The sequence below is a fragment of the Acinonyx jubatus genome, chromosome C1 (genome assembly GCF_027475565.1).
Source record: "Acinonyx jubatus isolate Ajub_Pintada_27869175 chromosome C1, VMU_Ajub_asm_v1.0, whole genome shotgun sequence".
Classification (NCBI taxonomy): Eukaryota; Metazoa; Chordata; class Mammalia; order Carnivora; family Felidae; genus Acinonyx; species Acinonyx jubatus.
This window is the reverse complement of record NC_069381.1, coordinates 144,712,505-144,733,324: the sequence shown is the minus strand read 5'-3', so window position 1 is coordinate 144,733,324 and position 20,820 is coordinate 144,712,505. Positions and strand designations below refer to the sequence as shown.

The window sequence follows — 20,820 nt, the reverse complement described above, 5'->3', positions numbered from 1 at the left end:
ATGTTTCCCCTCATTGTACTCACTTTGATCACTGGACCTGGAGGGCAGATTCTCACTGCTAATAAGAGCTGTTATAACGGTGGTTTCCCAGAGGAGTGACTGTTAGAGCTTTGGTTCATGTACCGCATGGACTAGATCACCTTTTCATTCCTGAAAGGGTCCAGGCTGTAGCAAGACTTCCTGGCAGAAAAGCTGTTAAAGGGATCTGACATAGAGGGAAGTGTAATAAATGACCTTTAAAGGTCCCTCATACCTTTATGATATAGGGATTCTAAATGCCTTGCAGAGTGAATAGAGATTCCTTAGATGTTAACTAAGTCAAGTTTCTAGGAGTTGCATGCACATGATTGACTTCTGGTTCTGGAGTCTCTGCGTCTGTAAAATAAGAAGGAGTGAACATCAGGCATTAATTTCTCCACGGAGAAGCAGTACTGTAATAGGAATAACTTTAGGAATCAGATTACTCAACTCAGATACTGATTTTGATTCTAAATGGAACCAGGCTTCGTAACTTAAATGTGTGAAAAAGAAAAATATGTTTGTTATAGGTCACTGGGCCACTATATCGAGCAATATTTATGGAGTGTTCTTGTTACAATTTGAAACAAAAATAAAAACAAAACCAAGCGGCTTTTGACAAACTGAGGCAAGAGACGAAGCATAACTTTTTCTAATTTAGTTTAGTGACTAATGAACCGGTGAGTATTCAGGCAGGCATACCAGAGAGCACTTAGACAAGAAGGTAATCACGTCAATTATACCACTTTTGAAAAAATACAGGGCAGATTGTCATTATTTGCAGAGCTCTGATTTAAAATAATTATTGTTGGCACATCTCCCTTCCTGGATGTGTACTGTTCCATATGCTCTTGTAATGAGTGCTTTAGCTTGGGAGAACCACACAGAGATTTTTCTCTTTGCTTTTTGGCTACTATTGTTTTATCCCATTGGGAAATAAGAAACCTAATTTTTCTTAATAGATATGTAATAATGAGAGCATCAGGTGGTCTCTCAGGCTTGAAAATGGAAAAATCTTGAGCCAGTCTTATCCCACTTTTAGTCTCACGCTGGATTTTTTTTTTTTTTAATGAAAAGGGTTGGCTACAGATTTCATCATAGAATCTCAAGACTGGTACCTTTGATTCAGTTTATATTCAAGAAAGCCTTTCCAATTGTTCTTTGTACTTTTACCTGTTCTGCTGCGTAATCAACACCCTTTTATTTTTTGACACATAGATTTCGAATTTTTTGAATAATAATTATGTATCACTTGAATTTTTAGACTTACAGGCTCCAGAACCAGAACATGTGCTCTTCTGAGATGTGCACTCTGATTTGCAAAATACAGGAGGATAGCCCAGCCCACTACGCTGGCCTGCAAACTGGTAATTTATAACTTTGCTCATGTTGGGAATGATTTAAATAGCAAGAAAAGAAATCTTTATGCTATGGAAGGTCAGGATGTGATTGCTGCTTTGAATTTTCTTCCCTCTTTTATGTTGCTAAGGTTTGGGGCTTGCTTGTTTTGTTTTATTTGCATGTCAGGAGGGATTCTTCAAGCAAGTGTTTTAACACTCACTTTCCTTGGCATCTCCCAGGTGATGTCCTTGCAAATATCAATGGTGTGAGCACGGAAGGCTTTACCCACAAACAAGTCGTTGACCTGATCAGATCTTCAGGAAACGTGTTAACGTAACTATCCATCTGCTTCCCATGGGGCTTCAGAAATGTTATGGTCTCTCACAGTGCCTGTTGAGTGAATGAATAGGCTTTTTGTTCAGGATCACAAGAAGGGAGGCAGTGCACCAAAGCTTTGGGATCGGGTACAGACGTGTATTATCAGTCCCTTTTGTTTCTCAAGGTTTCCTCAAACTTGAAAGTATTGTCAACATCTAAAGTCAGAGGACATCAATAGCCCCAACATCTGTGTGGGAGGGATGGCATTTAGAAAATTTATTTATTTATTTATTTATCTTAATGTCAAATTCAACTAAACTGGCACCACATTCTCTTTGGATAGAGAGGAATTAGTCCAGCTTCCATGGTTGATATAATCTTGTGGTTAGAACAAATAAAAGGTCAGGAGGGCTGAGTTTTTTACTCTCACACCACAAGCCAATTGTTTTTCTCTTCTAGTGTTCCATTTAGCAGGAAGAAAACTCTGGTCAACCCTCCCTGCCCTGCGACACACACTCACACTTACTAATAGTCCAGACTTACTCATGGGAGAGTGTTCTCCCCAACTAGAGATTTGACTGAATTTTCTACCATACCATCCTTTAGAGCCTAATAAGACTTCAGTAATTAGTTAAAAGATGGAATTTCCTCAGTCATTCAAATGATATTTATTGAGCAAATACTATGTTTCCAGCTTTGTGATATAGGCTTAGGAGAGACAAAGACAAGGACTCTTGTAGTGCTTTATTATCTGTGGAGGGAGATGGACAAGGAAAGCCTTCAAAATAAGTAATTTTGAAATTTCAACTTTTGGTTACTGCTATTAAGAAAGTAAAATGAGGAACGGGGTAGAATACTGAGTAAGAGGATTCTACCTGCGTTTAGAGGGATCTTGCCTGAGGAGGGGAAATCTGGGCTGAGACATAAAGAAAAAGAAGGGATGGTCATGTGAACTTCTGGTGAGAGCCTTTCAGGCAAAGAGAGAGGTCTGTGAATTCTCAAAATGGGCTTGGCATGTCCAAGAGATAGAGAAACAACCAGTGTGATGGGTGGTTGGTAGATTAGGGAGAATATAAGAAATGAAGGCAGGGAGTTGGCCAGGGGGCAGAGCATGGGTCTTGTCAGGCTAAGTAATTTAAGCATTTATTCTGACTAAGGTGGGGTGTGTGTGCATTATCTCGCTCATCCTTCACAGCCACCTTGTGATGTTAGTTTTATTTCTGTTTATAGATCAAGTGCCTGAAGCTTAAGTTAGGTGGAATTAAGATCAACGATATAGTAAGTGACTGGGCTAGGATTTGACCACCCGCTCTGGAATCCAAGATCTGTTCTCTTCAGCTACCCCACAGCTGCTCATTGCAAGCTGCCAATAGAAAATCCTCTGGATGCTCTTCAATTATTCTGGTCTAAAGCTTCAAAGATGTTCTTACTGTGTGTGGGACTCCTGATGGTCTAACTCTGTGGATCCCGTGAGTTCAGGGTAAAGGAGCTCTTTACTCCAGAGAAACTTGAATCTATATGGTTGGAGCCATATAGAATCCCAGGGAAAATGGTGGCAGTTAGAATCAGGAGGCTATGTTCCAAATGGTTGAAGTGGGTAGAACGCAGGTATGTAATTAAGGAGTAGTGGGTGGAGACAAATGGAAATTCAGACGTCAGGAAAATGAGAGACAACTGTATAAATACTGAAGAGGGTGACCAGTGTATTCCTGAGGTTTGGCACATAGACATTTATTGCTTGTTCAGCTCAGGTCAGCATTAAAGTTCCCGCTGAAACAGATTCATAGGGATCCTCACTCGTGACCAGAGACAAGACCATCCTAATGAGAAAGGAGACAACATCTCGGCTTTCATTATCATTTCATTATCTTGGGAATGATGCTATTAGAAATACAGAAAAATTCGTCTCCATATTTAATGCTATTATTCCCCCATGACTTGAAAGATTTCCTGAATCTTAATAAATAGTTACAGCTTATTTGTCAGAAGGAATTTGAACCAATACTTTAAAAATATTTAGGTGTGTGACTAACACATGGAATTTGTTACCGTATTCAGATTGCTGACTTAGTAGTCAAAATAAAGGCCTCAACATGAGCCCACAAAACAAATCACTCAGGACAGAACACGTCCTTTTATTTTTAGAAAGGCATTTGGTATAGGGAGAAAAGAACAGCATCAAACTGATAATGCTAGGATTAAGGTTTATAAACTTAAAAGGCTCCAAGATGTGAGAGTCATAAGAAGGTTATTATCTCTTAGTGGTTTCGGTTCCGTTTGTTCGAGCTGCGAAATTAAGTCAATTTACAGAGTAAAGGTCCCTAGCATCCCAGGAAAGAAAGGATGTTTCCCTTTTCCAAGAAAAGAGCATGTTGCTTCCACTGTTTGAAAATCCCTATTGCATGTTGGTTTCATTGCTGGACCCCTCATGCTAAGCATGACTATCTAAATTCCGGCACACAGTAAATGCCCAGTAAATATTCACCAAATAGACTAGGTGATTCAGTCAGAGACCATAAGAACAGATTCCATTAGAGAACAACAATCATTGCCATACGCTGGCATTTATAAAGCGAGCCATCGGTTACAAGTTAAACAGTATCTTTTCTTTCAACCTCCCTCTCTAGGGGACATTTTGTTTTTGTGTTGCTTTTGTTCCATTTTTTTCTCTGAATATTGTCAGAAGATTCCGCCTAGGTGCAGATACTTGAAGTGCCATGGAAATAATAACATTTATGTTGCTTTTTTAAGTGTAGTCTGTGCTCAAAGTGGCATAATCTACAAGGATGGTACTTGTTTGAAAGAATCACTCATGCTGTTCCCTTCCCCCCTCCCTTTCTCTTAAAACAGGATAGAGACTCTTAATGGAACAATGATTCTCAAAAGAACAGAGCTGGAAGCAAAGCTACAAGTTTTAAAGGTAATTTAATTTAATACAGTGAGGTACCTTTTTCATCCTTGAATGTGTGAGTGGTAGAATAAAAATCTATTTGAGGGATTGAAATAGCCCTTCAAGATGAAATGTCATGATGAGTCTAAACTGCTGAATTATCAAGAGCCATACAATTATCTTTACAGGAATATTAAATTCCACAAGCCAGTGCAAATCACGTTCTTCCTTCCTCCTTCGGTGTTTCTGTGAGGCTCAGAAAAGCAACAGGAAGGCACATCACTTGAAGAACTTTTCATTCATGCACCTGTGATCTCTCTTGATTTACATTTTGTTTGGGGAAGAAACAAAGGAGGAGTTGCTGTCTTTTCTTCATTTCCCCCCCCCCCCCCCACGTTGCCTGTTTGCAGGAGGGCCTAGAAGTTTTGTTTTTCCACTTTCCTCTTCTGTGTCTTTCTGTTCAGCCTCTTTCTTCCTCCAGAAATCATCTCCCTCTGCTCCTGTGGTTGTCCTTGAATCTCCTTTCATTGGCCAACACGCAATCAACTCTGAAGCGGGGGGGGGGGGGGGGGGGGGGGGGGGGGGGGAAATTAAGTTTCCAGGAGACAGTGCATATTGCAGGATGTTTAGATACAATTCCCTGGGATGGCTTTTTGGGGGTCTTGAAAATCTCAGTTTGCTAGATGGGTGAGGTTCTGCCAGGCCATGAAGTACAGCCCTCACCCATGTGCATGTGAGTCATGGTCCTACAGATTGCAATGATCTCTTTATCCCAGAGATCTCCCCTGCATGGCAGTGAGGGGGCCAGTCTAAGCAGAGACCACACGGCCTACTAGAGGCAGGTTGCTTGCCTGGACTGTGTTTAGCAATAGCTGGTGTTTATCAATTTTCTTTGTGAAGCATGTACTTCTTTTCTTTTTAATGTTTATTCATTTTTGAGAGAACTAGAGAGAGCATGCACATGTGCGTGCCAGTTGGGGAGAGGCAGAGCTGGGGGCAGAGGATCTGAAGCGGGCTCTGTGCTGACAGCAGAGGGCTCGATGTGGGTCTGGAACTCACAAACTGTGAGATCATGACCTGAGCCAAAGTTGGACGATTAACCAACTGAGCGCCCCTGAAGTGTGTACATTTTAATTTTTGCGCCCGTGAGGGTAGAGTTACTGTTTCTGTTTTATCTTGTATTCTTCCTCCCTCCCCCCACATCTAGTTCATCAATAACCTCTGTTTCCTTCTGTATCAACACTGATTTTGTACTCTTGTTATTGTACTTATTGCTATATTTTGAGTTAATTTGTAGAATTTCTTTAAAAATTCCTCTGTTCAGATTATGATGGGAATTGACATTTATAGAATAAATATCAATTGACATCTTTATGGTTTTCACTTTTCCTACTTCAAACATAGGACTTGATCTTTTAAATCAGGTTTTTTTGTGTACTTCAAAAATATTTTATAATTTCTTCATGCACTGCTGTATATCTTTTATTATGTTTATTCTTATGTACCTTCTAAGTTTTCTTGCTATAATAAATATGATCTTTTAACTTTAATTTAATTTATTTATGTTTATTTATTTTTAGAGAGATAGAGAGTGCACATGCATGAGTGGGAGAGAGGAGGAGAGAAGAGAGAGAGAGAGAGACAGAGAGAGAGAGATTGGATCCCAAGCAGGCTCTGTGCTGTCAGACCAGAGCCTGATGGGGGGCTTGATCCCATGAATCATGAGATCATGACCTGAGCTGAAATCAAGAGTTGGACGCTTAACTGAGCCACCCAGGCGCTCCAATATGATCTTTTACTTTTAAAAGGTCTTTTAGGTTGTTGCTATTTATTTTTGTGTAAATAAAAAAAATAATGTTTATTTTTGAGAGAAAGAGAGAGAGAGAGATGGAAAGAGTGAGCAGGAGAGGAGCAGAGTGAGAGAGAGACACAGAATCTGAGCTGTCAGCACAGAGCCTGACGCGGGGCTCAAACCCACAAACCGTGGGATCATGACCTGAACTGAAGTCAGACGCTTAGCCATCTGAGCCACCCAGGTGCCCCTGTGTAAATTTTAAATCCAGTAGTCTTGCTGAAGTCTCTTTATTCCAATATGTTTGTAGATTCTCTTAGATTTTTTTATTTAGACACAATATTATCTGCAGATACTGAAAGGTTTGGCCCTTTACTCCCTGATTATTCAAATATAGCTGATCCTTGAACAACAAAGGTTTGAAGTGCAAGGATTCAGCTTACTTTATTGTAGGGGTACAGTATGTAACATAACATACAAAATATGTGCTAACTCTTTATGTTATCATTAAGGCTTCCAGTCAACAGTAGGCTATTAGTAGTTAAGTTTTTAGGGAGTGCAGAGTTATATGTAGATTTTTTTTACTGTGCAGGGGTCAGTGCCCCAACCCCCCCATGTTGTTCAAGAGTGATAATCTTCTTGTTCTTGACCTTAAAGGGAATGCCTCTAACATTTTATCATGAATATTTTGTATGTAATAAACAGTGCTTCATATTACATTTAGGTTTTTCTTTTTTTTTGAGAGAGAGAGAGAGAGAGCATAAGTGCAAGTGGGGAGGGACAAAGGGAGAGGGAGAGGGAGAGGGAGAAGAGAGAATCTCAAGCAGGCCCCAGGCTCAGCATAGAACCCAGTTCAGGGCTGGATCAAGTGTGAGATCATGACCTGAGCCGAAATCAAGAATCAGATTCTTAACTGACTGAGCCACCCAGGCTCCCCTATTTAGGTTTTAAAACTGTCAAAACTTAATTTGTTTTTGTAAAAGAGAGTATTCATGAACATCTTGTTGTTGTTGTTGTTGTTGTTGTTGTTGTTGTTAAATAAACGTGGCTTCTTTAACCTTTTGTAGAAAAAGGAAAGAAATGTACAAAATAAACTGGTGGTGTTATTTAAAGTATGACTGATCAAATAGGACTATATTTCATGGAATAGAGAATTCTCCTGTAAAAAACACGTTTCATGTTTCTAAGCAATTTCTGCTCCTTCAATGTTTTCTCTTGAAGTTTTAATATTCATACTTACCTATTTTTTAAACGATGCATGAATTTCTTCAATATACCCATCCTCTCATAGAACATCATAAGAACGTTAACATGTTTAAATGTCCATTGAAGACCCCATCTTTCTTATTATTGCTTGCCTTTGGAGAATTTTATCAACTTTTAGAAAGAAAAACTACAGGCTTCTGTTGCAGATATCTGTTAGTGAACAAATACACTCATATGTTGAATTGGCCTGCTTGCTGTTTTTTTCTCTTCCTTACCTCTGGGTTTACTTTCTTTTTTTTGCCGTAGTACTTGCTTTTAGCAAGGGTAAGTAGGTCTTTCTTTGCCAAGAAAATCTTTCACTGCTACTGCTGAAGGAGAGTTTTGCGAGGTGACTGAATTATTCTTAGCTCATGCTCTGTCTCCTTAGCATTTTAAATGTATTGCGCCTTTGATATTTTTGTTTACGAAAGATCTCCTATTTTTTTATCCTTCGTAGGTAATCTGCACTTTCTATATTTTCTTCTAAAAGGTTTAAGGTTTTTCTTTTTTACACTTACATTCTGAATGCATCCAGAGTTAAGTTTTACATGTGGTTTGCGATGGGATTCTAATTTTCTCTGATTCTCATATGAATACTCAGTTCTCTCAGTACTACTTATTGTATAGTCCGTCTTTTCCCCCAACTGAACTGCAGAGAAACCTCTGTTTCAAGCACGTTTCATATATGCATGGATTTTCTTATGGGCTCCGTATTCCGATCCATTGTTTATCTCAAACTCAGTTATTTTACCTTAAATATTGGTATTCCGTTGAGCAAAACGTCCAGGTTATTCTTGGTTCTTTGATCATCTATATAAATGTTAGAATCAGGTTGTCAAGTTCTGTAAGTACATTTTAGAATTTTGATTGATACCACATTGTATGTAGATAATTCAATTTTAAAATGCTTGACATTTGTATGGTATTGAGTTTTCTTAGTGACAGACAATCTCGCCATTTTTTCGCCCATCCTCCCACTCCCCACCCCTCTGGCAACCACCAGTTCTCTGTATTTTTTGAATCTGTTTCTTTTTGTTTGTTTGTTTTGTTTGTTTGTTTGTTTGATTGTGGACTTTTTTCGGATTCCACATAGGAGTGAAATCCTGTGCTATTTGTCTTCCCCTGTCTGATTTATTTCACTTAGATAATATCCTCTAGGTGCATCCATGCTGTCATAAATAACAAGATTTTATTCTTTTTTGTGGATGAATAATATTCCACTGTTTATGGACACCATTTATCCATTTCTCTATTTATGGACACCTAGGGTGCCTATATATCTTGGCTATTTCTTTTAAGTTTATTTATTTTTAGATAGAGAAAGAGAGAGAGAGAACATGCACGTGAGTCGGGGAGGGACAGAGAGAGGGGGGGAGAGCATATCCCAAGCAGGCTCCAAGCTGTTAGTGCGGAGCCCTACTTGGGGCTCGACCTCACGGACCGTGACATTATAGCCTGAGCCAAAATCAAGAGTGGGGCATTTAGCCAACTTAGCCACCCAGGCGCTTATTTTTAAATTTTTGAGAAAACTCCATACTGTTCTTCACAGTGGCTGCACCAATTTGTATTCCTACCAATAGTGCATGAAGTTTCTTTTGTCTCCACATACTCCCCAGTACTTCTTATTTCTTGGGTTTTTTAGATTAGCCATTCTGACAGATGTAAATGATATCTCATTGTGGTTTTGATTTACATTTCCCTGATGATAACTGATGTTGAGTGTTTTTTTTTCATGTGTCTATTAGCCATCTGTATGTCTTCCTTGGAAAAAAAATGTCTATTTAGGTCCTCTGCCCATTTTTAATGGGATTATTTGGGGCTTTTTGGTGTTGAATTATGGAAGTTCTTTACATATGTTGAATATTAACCCCTTGTTGCAGATACCATTTGCAAATATCTTCTCACATTCAGTTGCCTTTTTGCTTCATCGGTGGTTTCCTTTGCTGAGCAAAAGCTTTTAATTTTGTTGTAGCCCCATAATTTATTTTTGCTTTTGTTTCCCTTGCCTGAGGAGACATATCCAAAAATCTGTTTTTAAGACCAATGTCCAAGAGATTACTACATATGTTTCCTTTTAGGAGTTTTATGGTTTCCTGTCTCATATTTAGGTCTTTAATCCATTTTGAGTTTATTTTTTATATGGTATAAGAAAGTGGTCCAGTTTCATTCTTTTGCATGTAGCTGTCCAGTTTTCCCAATTACTGAAAAGACTATTTTTTCCCCATTGTATATTATTAACTCCTTTGTCATAGATTGATTAACCATATAAGTATGGGTTTGTTTCTGGGCTCTCTACCCTAGTCCATTGATCTATGTATCTATTTTTGTGCTGGTGTGATGTTTTGATTACTTTGGCTTTTTAGTTTATCTTGAAATCTGAGATTGTGATACCTCAAGTTCTGGTGTTCATTTTTAAGATTGTTTTGGCTATTTGGGTTCTTTTGTGGTTTCATACAAATTTTAGGATTATTGTAGTTCTTTTTTTTTTAATTTTTTTAATGTTTATTTATTTTTGACAGAGAGACAGAGCATGAACGGGGGAGGGTCAGAGAGAGAGGGAGACACAGAATCTGAAAGAGGCTCCAGGCTCTGAGCTTTCAGCACAAAGCCCGACGCGGGGCTCGAACTCACAGACCACAAGATCATGACCTGAACCGAAGTCGGATGGTTAACTGACTGAGCCACCCAGGCGCCCCTTAATTTTGTTTTTAATGTTTATTTAGTTTTTGAGAGAGAGAGGGAGATAGAGCACAAGCAGGGGAGGGGCAGAGAGAGAGGGAGACACAGAATCCAAAGCAGGCTCCAGGCTCTGGAGTCAGCACAGAGCCGATGCAGGGGCTCAAACCCACAAACCTGAGATCATGACCTGAGCCGAAGTCTTGTGCTTAATCGACTGAGCCACCCAGGCGCCCCAGGATTATTCTAGTTCTTTAAAAAATGCTATTCATGGAGCGCCTGGGTGGCTCAGTTTGTTGGGCATCTGACTTTGGCCTTAGGTCACCATCTCATGGTGCCTGGGTTCGAGCCCCATGTCAGTCTCTGTGCTGACAGTGTTGAGCCTGCTTTGGATTCTCTCTCCTTCTCTCTATGCCCCTCCTCGACTCATACTTTCTCTCTCTCTCTCAAAATAAATAAATAAACTTACAAAATACTGTTTGTCTTTTGATAGGGACTGTATTCTGTATTGACTCTTTAGGTTACTTTGGGTAGTATGGACATTTTAATGATATTAATTCTTCCAAAGGGTGGATATTGAATATATTTCCATTTGTTTGCATTGTCTTCAGTTTCTTTCATCAATGTCTTACAGTTCTCAGAGTAGAAGTCTTTCACCTATTTGGTTAAATTTATTCCTAGATATTTTGTTCTTTTTGATGCAATTATAATCTGCTACTTCATTATTAGCATGTGGAAATGCAAGAGGTTTCGGTATTTTAATTTTGTCTCCTGCAACTTTACTGAGTTTGTTAGTGTTAATAGTTTTTGGTGGAATCTTTATGGTTTTCTATATATAGTGTCATACAAGCTTCAAATAGTGACAGTTTTACTTCTTCCTTAACCAGTTTGGACTCCTTTTATTTCCTTGTATGTCTGATTATCATGCGAGGACTTCCACTCTGTTGAATCAAAGTGGTGAGAGTGGACATCGTGTCTTCTTCCTGATCTTAGAGGAAAAGTTGTCATAATCTTACCATTTTTAATTGTTTTCTTTGTCTCTTTCAACAGAGTCTCATAATTTTACACAAGTAGATCCTGTATGTCTTTCGCTAGATGTATCCCTTTCTATGAATGACTTTTGTTTGTATTATAGTTTCTGTATAAAAAATAAACGTTTTGATTGAGGTTGATGTATAGATACGTAAAGTCAATTTTTATGCTGTCATTCAAACTATCTTGTTCAAACTATTGCTAAACTATATCATTTAAACAAATTATCTGTAGGTTATTTTGGGTTTTCTGTGAAGATAGTAACCGTTGAGAATAACAGTTTCTCTTTCTTCATTACATTGACTATAGCCTATAATATAGTGTTGAATAGAAACTATAATAATAGGCATCTTTGTTTTTTCTTGATTTTAAAGGGAATTCCCACTTGTTCCTATTAGGAACGAGCTCTCTCTATGAATATACTTTTCTGATTTGGGATGCTCCCTTCCATACCAAATTTACTGGTAGTTTTTATAGTGCTTGTGTATTAAATTTTATCAAACACTGCTTTCTGCATGTATTATTCTTGTTTATGTATTTCTAAATTTTTTAAAAAATTTATTTATTATCGAGAGACAGAAAGACACAGAGTGTGAGCAGGGGAGGGGCAGAGAGAAGGGGGAGACACAGAATCCGAAGAAGGCTCCAGGCTCTGAGCTGTCAGCACAGAGCCTGATGCAGGGCTCGAACCCACAAACCTCGAGATCATGACCTGAGCTGAAGTCAGATGCTTAACCGACTGAGCCACCCAGGCACCCCTCCTGTTTATGTATTTTTTAAAAATCTGTCAATATGGCAAATGACATTTAAAGATTTTCTAATGTTAAACTACTCTTGCATTTCTAGAATAATGCAACCTAGTCATAATTTACAATCATTTTTTTTATATAATTGTAGATTTGATTTGCTAATATATTCTTTAGGATTTTTGAAGGTAGCTTCAATTTATAGGTAAAATGGCCTGCAGTTTTCTTTTCTCAAACTATCTTTCTTTAGTTTTGGTATCATGTTTTCTGGACTCTTAGCATGAGCTGGGAAGAATCTTCCCCTTTTCTTCTCTGCTAGAATTCTTGTAACTATCTGAATCATCTGGGCTTAAGGTTCTTTTCTGGTGAGAATACTTCTAAACTCTGTTTCAGTTTCCTTATTAATTATAAGACTTCTCAGGATTTCTTTTTTGTTTGTTTTGTTTTGTTTGAGTCAGTTTTATTGAATTAATGTTTTTGTTAATAAATTTTCAAATTTTTCAAATTTATCGAATAAGTTGATAATAAAAATTCTATTCTCGTATTTTTATTTTCTTCACAAGAAGGATTATGTCCCCATTTTTACTTGTACTACTTTTTATGCCTTTTTTTATGGGACTCTAGAGGATTTTCTATTTTTGAGTCTTTTCAAAAACCAGTATTTCGATTTGTGGCAATCTTTTGTCTTTTTCTGGTTACTTTTAAGATGTTCTTTTGTCTTTACTGATCTAAAGTTTCACTGAAATGTGATTAGGTCTGGATTCATTTCTATATTTATATTGCTTAAAAATTGCACTATCTTTTCAATCTAAAGACTTATGAATTTCTTCAGTTTTGGAAAACTATCATCTTGATCTCTTTGAATATACCTTCTTCACCATTCCCTGAATTATCTTTTGGAATTCATGTTGGACATATTTTAGAATCTTTTGATTTATTTCCCTTGCTTCCTAACCACTCATATTTTGTATCACTTTATCTTCTTTGTTAGGTTCTTGTTTAGTTCTTCAGTAATGTTGTATTTATGCTGTATAGAATGAGTTATTTCCATCCAGCTTTAAGGATTAATTGATTCTTAAAAAAATTTTTTTAATGCTTATTTATTTTTGAGAAAGAGAGAGAGACAGAGTGAGCAGGGGAGGGGCAGAGAGAGGGGGAGACCCAGAATCTGAAGCAGGCTCCAGGCTCTGAGCTATCAGCACAGAGCCTGATGCGGGTCTCGAATTCATGAATTGGTAGATCATGACCTGAGCTGAAGTCAGATGACTAACCCACTGAGCCACCCAGGCGCCCCAGGATTAATTGATTTTTAATTTTCAGATCATTCTTTTTCATGTCTATCCGTTCTCGTTTTACTTCTTTGTTTCAGATTTCTTGTTCTGATCAACATTGGTTTCATTTCTTCCTCAGAGGATTATAAATATTCTTGTTTTAAAGTCTTCTTTGGACACTGTTCATTTTCATTTTATTTGGAGAGAATCCATGTGCTGACAATCAGTTTTCTAGCTTTTCATACCTTTGGACTTTATATTGCCCATTTCCCTTATATGGTGGTCTCTCCCTTCCACTCAATATTGTGCTTGGGTTTCCTCCACCCTGCACTTTCGAGGCTCCCAATCCCAAGCCAGGGCTGGCCGTGTGGATGCCTTCTAGAGGGTTAGTGTCCTGTTTGGCTCAGGTCATGAGGCTGCATTTTTATACAATTGCCTCTTTAGGCTCGAGTTCTACATGAGCCATAGCCACCATTAGCAGCTTTTCTCAGCCTCATTTTCATGGTCACGAGCCAGAAATGTCTGGATCTGACGTGTAACCAGGGTCAAGTTGGCTTCCCCTTCCCACAATGACATTTAGTTTGTGGGTCCCACATAAGTACGCACTGATCTTTCAAAGACTCTGTGAGGCCACAAGCTCTTCTTTAGAAAGAGTGGTCCCTTCTGAGCCATGGCTTCAGGGATTCCCTTTCTCAGGACCTCTGATTCAGATGTTTAACATGAAAACAGCACATCCACTGTGCTAGCTGGAGGGGCTACTTTTTAATCTAACTCTGCTTTTTACTGGGTTCGTAGCCCTTGGGAAGGATTTGGTACATTGCACCTTTGTTTTCTAATCTGGAACTTCGTAGGACAGTTAGGAAAATTAAACCACGTATTATCCACGAGAGCACTTTATAAAAGTCGTAAAGATGGAAATGTTTAGCTGTATGTCTCACGTATATTGGAAACGTTGGAAATCCATCCAACTCAAAATACCCGTCTGTGAGAGTTGAGTTTGATTTCAGGAAGCCATCCTTTGATATATTCATTCAACCAATATTTACTAAGCAGCTGCTGCATACCAGGCCCTGAGCTAGGTACACTGAGGCAATAGGGCCCAATGGGGTTAGATCTCCCATATGCTTTCATTTTCTTCTGATGGCAAGAGCTCTCGTTGGTCCAAATATACCACTGTAATGTTAAGAACAGGCAGAAACAGATTCTGAGGAAAATGGGGAAGCTTCCACAGAGACCAAAAACTCTTAATCACTTTGACACATCTGCTCTTTACTCTGGTGTTTTCTTGGTTTAACTGATGACGTGCCTAGATAACTGGACCAAATCAACGGATTAGATATTTTAAAACGTTTGTTTTCACAAAAAATAACTATTTGGCAAGGCCTGACTTTGTATTTCTGAAAGCAAGTGCAAGCTTCTCTCTGTGTTTAGTGTTGATTGTCAGCCTATGCCGTGCTCCTCTCCTGGACTCTATTCTCTTGCAGGAGATAGACCCCTGTAAGGAGGAAGGCGCTGGATCCTAGGTCTTTTCTCCATGGGTCCTTAACTCTGACCTTCACAGGACCACAGTTTGCACAAATAAAAGGAGCTGTAATTCAGATAGCCCGGCCATCTCGTAGACACGCTGACTAAAGTATAATGTAGAAAAAACAAGACATCAACTGAGCCAGGCATTTTATGGCTTTGATTTAGTGCTTGCATATCATATAGGTAACTCTAAGGGTTGATGCTTAGTGTTACTGTTACCAAGGCTTGGAAAATCCCGCCCACTGATAGTTCAGTCCCTGAACTGAGGAAAGCCATTCTTCCCTTAAGCATTCGACGATATTCTTGTAAGTGTATTATTTTCTTTTCCTTAGGCTTTCCCCTTCCAAATGTGCTTTTTTCCCTCCTTCTTTTCAGCCTTCATCTACCTCTTCCAGACTGTTTCTTACCGAGCAGTGCCTGTTTCCAACTAGGCTGCCTTTCCTTTGGGATGAAGCGGCCATAGGCAAATCTGAGCTGTGCCTGCCTGCTGGGCTTGCTGTGGGGATGGCAACCGGCAAGGACCGGGGGTAGGGTAAAGGCCAAAGGATGTGAGGGAGAATGAGCCTCTAGCTATCCTTGTCAGATGGTTTCTTCTGCCTGGCTGGCTTTGATTTTCCTCACCTCAGCCCCTTTGATGGGTTAGGCCAGGTCTCCTGAGCAGTCTTGACTGACAGCAGCCACTTCGTTCCCACCCTGGGACGCTGTTCTCATGCTGAGCAGCCAAGGAAGGAAGCAGTTAAGTGAGGGTCCTTATTAGCAGTGTTCTAAGTTTAGCCTTCCAAAGGAAGCCTTTCAGACAGGCCAGCTTCCCCTTTTTGGTATGAAAGATAAATAGGTGTGCAGCAGAAAACACTGGTTTAATGCCCCAGGCTAATAGAATGATGGCATTTACTGGACATTTACTAAGTTGTAATCACTGTTCCAAACATTCTACATCTACTAACTTACTTAATTTTCATGACAATCCCAGGGTCTGGATTCTATGAAGGCCTTCATCTTGTGCATGGGGGGAAGCCTAGATGGTAAATCCTTGCCTCAACAGCTAGTAAATGGACACAGACCCAAACAATCAGTTATGTAATATTTAAAACAAATGAAAATAAAAAAAGTCATTGTTTCTGTTGTCGATTGTTTCAACTCATTGGTGCTACTAGATTATTTCTTGAGAAAGTAGTATTCCCAATATCCCCCTTTTGTATAGAAAATAATCTTCTGAATGAATGAGAGGGTTTGTTAGTGCTAGAAAGAAAGGAAGAAAAAAATTAATGACAAATCTCAACACCCAGAAGTAAATTGCTACCTTCACCGGGGATTCCCAATAATTAACGCTTTTTTTCTTCTTTATCAGCAAACCTTGAAGAAAAAATGGGTGGAGTTCAGATCTCTGCAGTTACAGGAACAGCGTCTGCTTCATGGTAAATGTGACTTCCTGTTCAGAAACCACACTAACATTCATCTTTTTTTTTGTATTTCTGCTTCTACGTTATTTTAAGATTATCATCGTTGTAAGAAAAAATTGTCTAGCATGGATCAGGAATGCTAGTGTATGTTTTTTGTCATGACTTTTGGAGTGACCTATGTATCTGGAGGGTGAGTAAGTCCAGTCACCTCCTCTCCTCCATACGTGTGACACATCGGCACATGAAAACACGCACATGCTCACATGCATGTGCACAATTGCAAGAGGCATGTGGAGATTTTAGAAGAGCCATAGATGAGTTAAATTCCTGACAATGTTTATGGCTCGGGGGTTGTGTGAGTCTCAGAAACTATGGAAGCTGGAATGGTAGCACGCTTCTTGGGTAGAGCTCCTGTCATTTGTTCATATTATACAAGTTACATGAGTGCAGAGAATCTCTTCTTCTTGGCCCATAAACCCAAGACAGAAATCGGAATGATCATCCCAATAGTCAATGCATGGCTCCCGCAGTTGTGTGAATTCTGAAGGGAATGGGTTGATTGAAAAATTTGTTGATGCGACATTTGCTATGTGACTCCTGTAACCCGAGGAATGAACTTGTACATACAAATAATTCACTGAAACCACTAGGTATGTGGGTGTGAAACATAGGTTATATCTTCTTAAGATAACACTGAGCTAGAGTCTCCATTTATAACCCAGAATGTCTGTTTCAAGTCATAACTTATTTACGGGAAAAAAGACATTTAATTCATAATTAGTCACTAATGTATGACATAGAGGTTTGTGTTGAAATTTTGTTCTCTTAAATGAAATTTATATATAAGTTACTTCTCTTTTGTATGTTTTAAAATTAATATTAAAACAATTCTTAATAGATTCTTTTGGGGGGGGTCTGAAGTGTCCTAGCAGGACAGAGGTATAAAAATCCAGCTACCTCCTGGATTTCTGTAGACTTGAGGGTGTTTAGGAAACCTTTGCCTCCCCTTCTGGAGCATTCTGCGGTGGAGATGGGGTTTGGTCTAATAAGTACAGGCAGTTCTGGGGTTCTATAGGAACAGGCTTGTACAGACAAGGTGTTTCGTTCAGGATTAAGGGAAAACGACTCCGCGTAAAGCCACTTTTGTACATGTTCTTTTTGAGAGATTGAAGGACTTCTTTAGTTTACTTTTTCTAGCCATAGAATAAATACACGAGGCATGAGATTCTCAATGGCTTTCCAATCAAAAAGAATTCATCAACTCGTTGACAGATGATGTAAAGTAGGTTTTATTAGTAAAAAGGAAAGCATTGTGACTAGTCAGTGCAGAGCTCACATATTGAACCTTGCAGATCAAATAGAAAAATAAAGTCGCTTCTATTTCTTTTCCTGAAGCAGAGTCACCTTCTAATTATGTCATTCTCAGGCTGGTATAACAATTAATCCCCTTTCTTTCAGCAGCATACCAACCAACTCAGGTAGTACATAAGCAAGTGGGGTATGGACAGGATGGATGTTGGTGTGCAATTAAAATTCAAGTTTGGAGAGCCCAGATACAGAGAAAGTTGATGAACAAATTTAACTAAGCCAATCAAATTCAGCTTGTCCAAATGAATTGTTACTTATTTCAGGACAGGGATGTTTTCTGGGCACACTAGCATTCCAGAGCATTTAAGTGTTAAAGTAGTCTGGGAAGAAACAAGGAATATTGAGGCTGGAAGGTATTTTTTTCTGTTTTAAACACCTTTTGAATTCTCTATAATCAGCCTATAGGTGCAGGTTATATAACTGTGTTTCCCATATACTTCAACTTATGTTACAGTAATTATATAATTATTTTAAAAATACAGTACCTTGGGGCATCTGGGTGGCTCAGTCTGTTGGGCATCCGACGTCGTCTCTGGTCATGATCTCACAGTCCGTGAGTTTGAGCTCCATGTCAGGCTCTGTGCTGACAGCTCAGAGCCTGGAGCCTGCTTCGGATTCTGTGTATCCCTCTCTCTTTGCCCCTCCCCTGCTCATGCTCTGTCTCTCTCTGTCTCAAAAATAAATAAAAACATTAAAAAAATAAGCAAAAATATGGTAACTAAAAATCAGAGGAACTAAATGGAGGAAGTCCATAAGACAGCATTTCCCCAAATATATTCTTTATTTTTTTCCCCAAAGATATTCTTTAGAACCCCATTTCTATGAGAATTTTAATGAATGTTGCAGAGTCACTTCAGTTTAAGAAATAATACTCTTGGGGGTGCCTGGGTGACTCAGTCGGTTGAGCATCTGACTTCGTCTCAGGTCATGATCTCACAGTTTGTGAGTCAAGCCCCATGTTGGGCTCTGTGCTGACAGCTCAGAGCCTGGAGCCTGCTTTGGATTCTGTCTGCCTCTCTCTCTGGCCCTCCCCTGTTTGTGCTCTGTCTCTCTCTCTCTCCCAAATAAAACAAATTAAAACATTAAAACAAAAATAAAACATTAAAAAATTAAAAAAAAAAAGAAATTATATTCTTGAAGATTGACAAGTCACCCTGGCATACTGTCAGATGAGTTGAACTGTTCTTATACGAAGACTCTTGTTTAAATTTATTTCATTTAGCATTACCGTTTCTGTGACCGTGGAACACTGTTACATGGAAGCTAGTCCACGAACAATAGTTTGGGAAACACCCCTACAAGGTTTATCAAATGGCCTCAAAATAAGTCACTTGTTCATATAGGCGAAGCTCAGTGAAAAATATTATTCACTTTTACTCTTTCTTTTTTGCACCCTTTGAAGAGAAGTTTTGTGTATTTACTCAGAGGGAGTGATGCTCATAGGCATTCCACAGTAGACTCTCTTTTCTGCATTCTAGGTGACTCAGGTAACTGCTCGAGTTTGGAGAACATGGACATAGATGAATCAGTTTTGTTTGGAACCCTGCCTGGGCCCAGCGCTGCCCTCCTGGACCGGAATCGATTATCCAGCGAGAGTAGCTGTCTGAGCTCCATGACGATGGACAGCGAAGATGGCTACCAGACTTGTGTGTCTGAGGACTCAAGCAGGGGAGCCTTCAGTCGACAGACGAGCACAGATGATGAGTGCTTTGTCCCCAGGGATGGGGACGACTTTCTGAAGAGGTCTTCTTCGAGGAGGAACCGAAGCATTAGTACTGCCAGTAGTGGGTCCATGTCTCCCTTGTGGGAGGGCAACTTGTCAAACATATTTGGGACCCTGCCCCGGAAAAGCAGAAGGGGAAGTGTCCGGAAACAACTCTTAAAATTCATCCCCGGCCTTCACCGTGCAGTGGAAGAGGAAGAGAGTCGCTTCTGATGGGCTGTCTTGCCCTTTTGTATTAGCTTATTTCGTAAATATCTCTAGACTTGTTTAGAACAACTCCACCCGGCCTGGTGGGAAACTGTGGAGGGATTGCAAAACTGAAACCCCATTTCATGGCAATAGTGACCTTTATTTAAATTTTTGTGTCATGATTTTTGCTTCTTAAGTCATTTTGTAGCCAGGAAAGCTCTGTTTATAACCAGAAGGTAGGGGAACTAAGTCATAAGTTAGATACTATAACAAATTAATGCATATTCCTGCTCATTTTAATGCTGCCTGTGAAGGCAAGGGTTATATTTATTTTCTGGATTATCTATGTGAAAAACTGAGAACTTTTCAGAGTCAAGTGTAAATAAAAGAGTGACAGAATATAATTATTTGGGATACCTTCCGTAGGTTCATTGGTAGGTCACGGAACCTTATGTTTGCTTAAGATCAGGAGCCTCCAGGGAGGCTTAATAATAGGCAATTTTGAACGTTTTCTGCTTAAATCTGTGAAGGATTATAAATAAAGATGATAGTCAGCTATGTTTCACAAACACAGCAACAATAAAGCAGGAGGCATATAAGTTAATATTAGGGTTTATATCCATGAGATCCATGGAAACATGTTGTCTAATAGGGGTGCTGAGGAAGATTATGATACGGCCTTTTTTATAGTCAGCCTAAACAAAATAGGTGAGAATGTCACTTACGCAATTCAACTTTTGTTCTGCCTAAACTTTGATGGCAAGTCTAGAATTCTCAAGATCCTGCATACAACTTTGCAATCTTTGTTTTTGAGCAAATGTCTGAAATTTGAAAAATTAAAGCCAGGAAGGGGATTTTTCTCCTGTAGAGTTTTTCGCATTATTCCTCACTTTATATTATAGATTCCACAGTTACTGCCTTAGCATTCTTTTGCGTGTTGGTCATGTTAGTATCACATTACTTCTAGCCTTTCAATCACATTTTCATTCAGTATCCATTTGAAGTCCATGGTTACTCTGTTCTGGTGATACAGCTGCTCATGACCTATATTCTAGAGTAGATAGTGTAATAAATAGTCCTTACTGATTTAAAGCTGTGTGTATGTGTGTGTGTGTGTGTGTGTGTGTGTGTGTGTGTGTGTGTTTGGGAGAAAGAGATGTTTGATAGGTGACTTTGAGTGGAACCACACTTAAATCAAAAGAATGAGTCATTTTGAGAAAAAAAAAAAGGAAGTGTGAGGAAGCCTGTAGGGTAATAAATGAATGTTAAAAAATAAAATATAAA

At 39.0% G+C, this 20,820-nt stretch overlaps 1 protein-coding gene and 1 long non-coding RNA gene across 5 annotated transcripts in view; one reads left to right on the top strand and one right to left on the bottom strand.

Annotated features, from left to right (window-relative positions):
* CYTIP (cytohesin 1 interacting protein) overlaps positions 1-20,403 on the top strand; it is a 70,561-nt gene extending 50,158 nt beyond the window's left edge. For all 4 annotated transcript variants that reach the window (XM_015076727.3, XM_053215095.1, XM_053215094.1 and 1 more), the window contains 5 exons: positions 1,283-1,385; positions 1,599-1,692; positions 4,528-4,597; positions 16,205-16,271; positions 19,103-20,403. In XM_015076727.3, the coding sequence (XP_014932213.1) occupies positions 1,283-1,385; positions 1,599-1,692; positions 4,528-4,597; positions 16,205-16,271; positions 19,103-19,560 (792 nt within the window). In that variant the 3' untranslated portion in view covers positions 19,561-20,403. The remainder of the gene's footprint in view (positions 1-1,282; positions 1,386-1,598; positions 1,693-4,527; positions 4,598-16,204; positions 16,272-19,102) is intronic.
* Positions 4,951-8,335, bottom strand: LOC113598217 (uncharacterized). The gene is made up of 2 exons (XR_003418862.2): positions 8,123-8,335; positions 4,951-5,115 (listed from the first exon to the last, which is right to left on the bottom strand). It is a non-coding gene; the product is annotated as an uncharacterized LOC113598217 (long non-coding RNA).
* Positions 20,404-20,820: the final 417 nt, after the last annotated feature.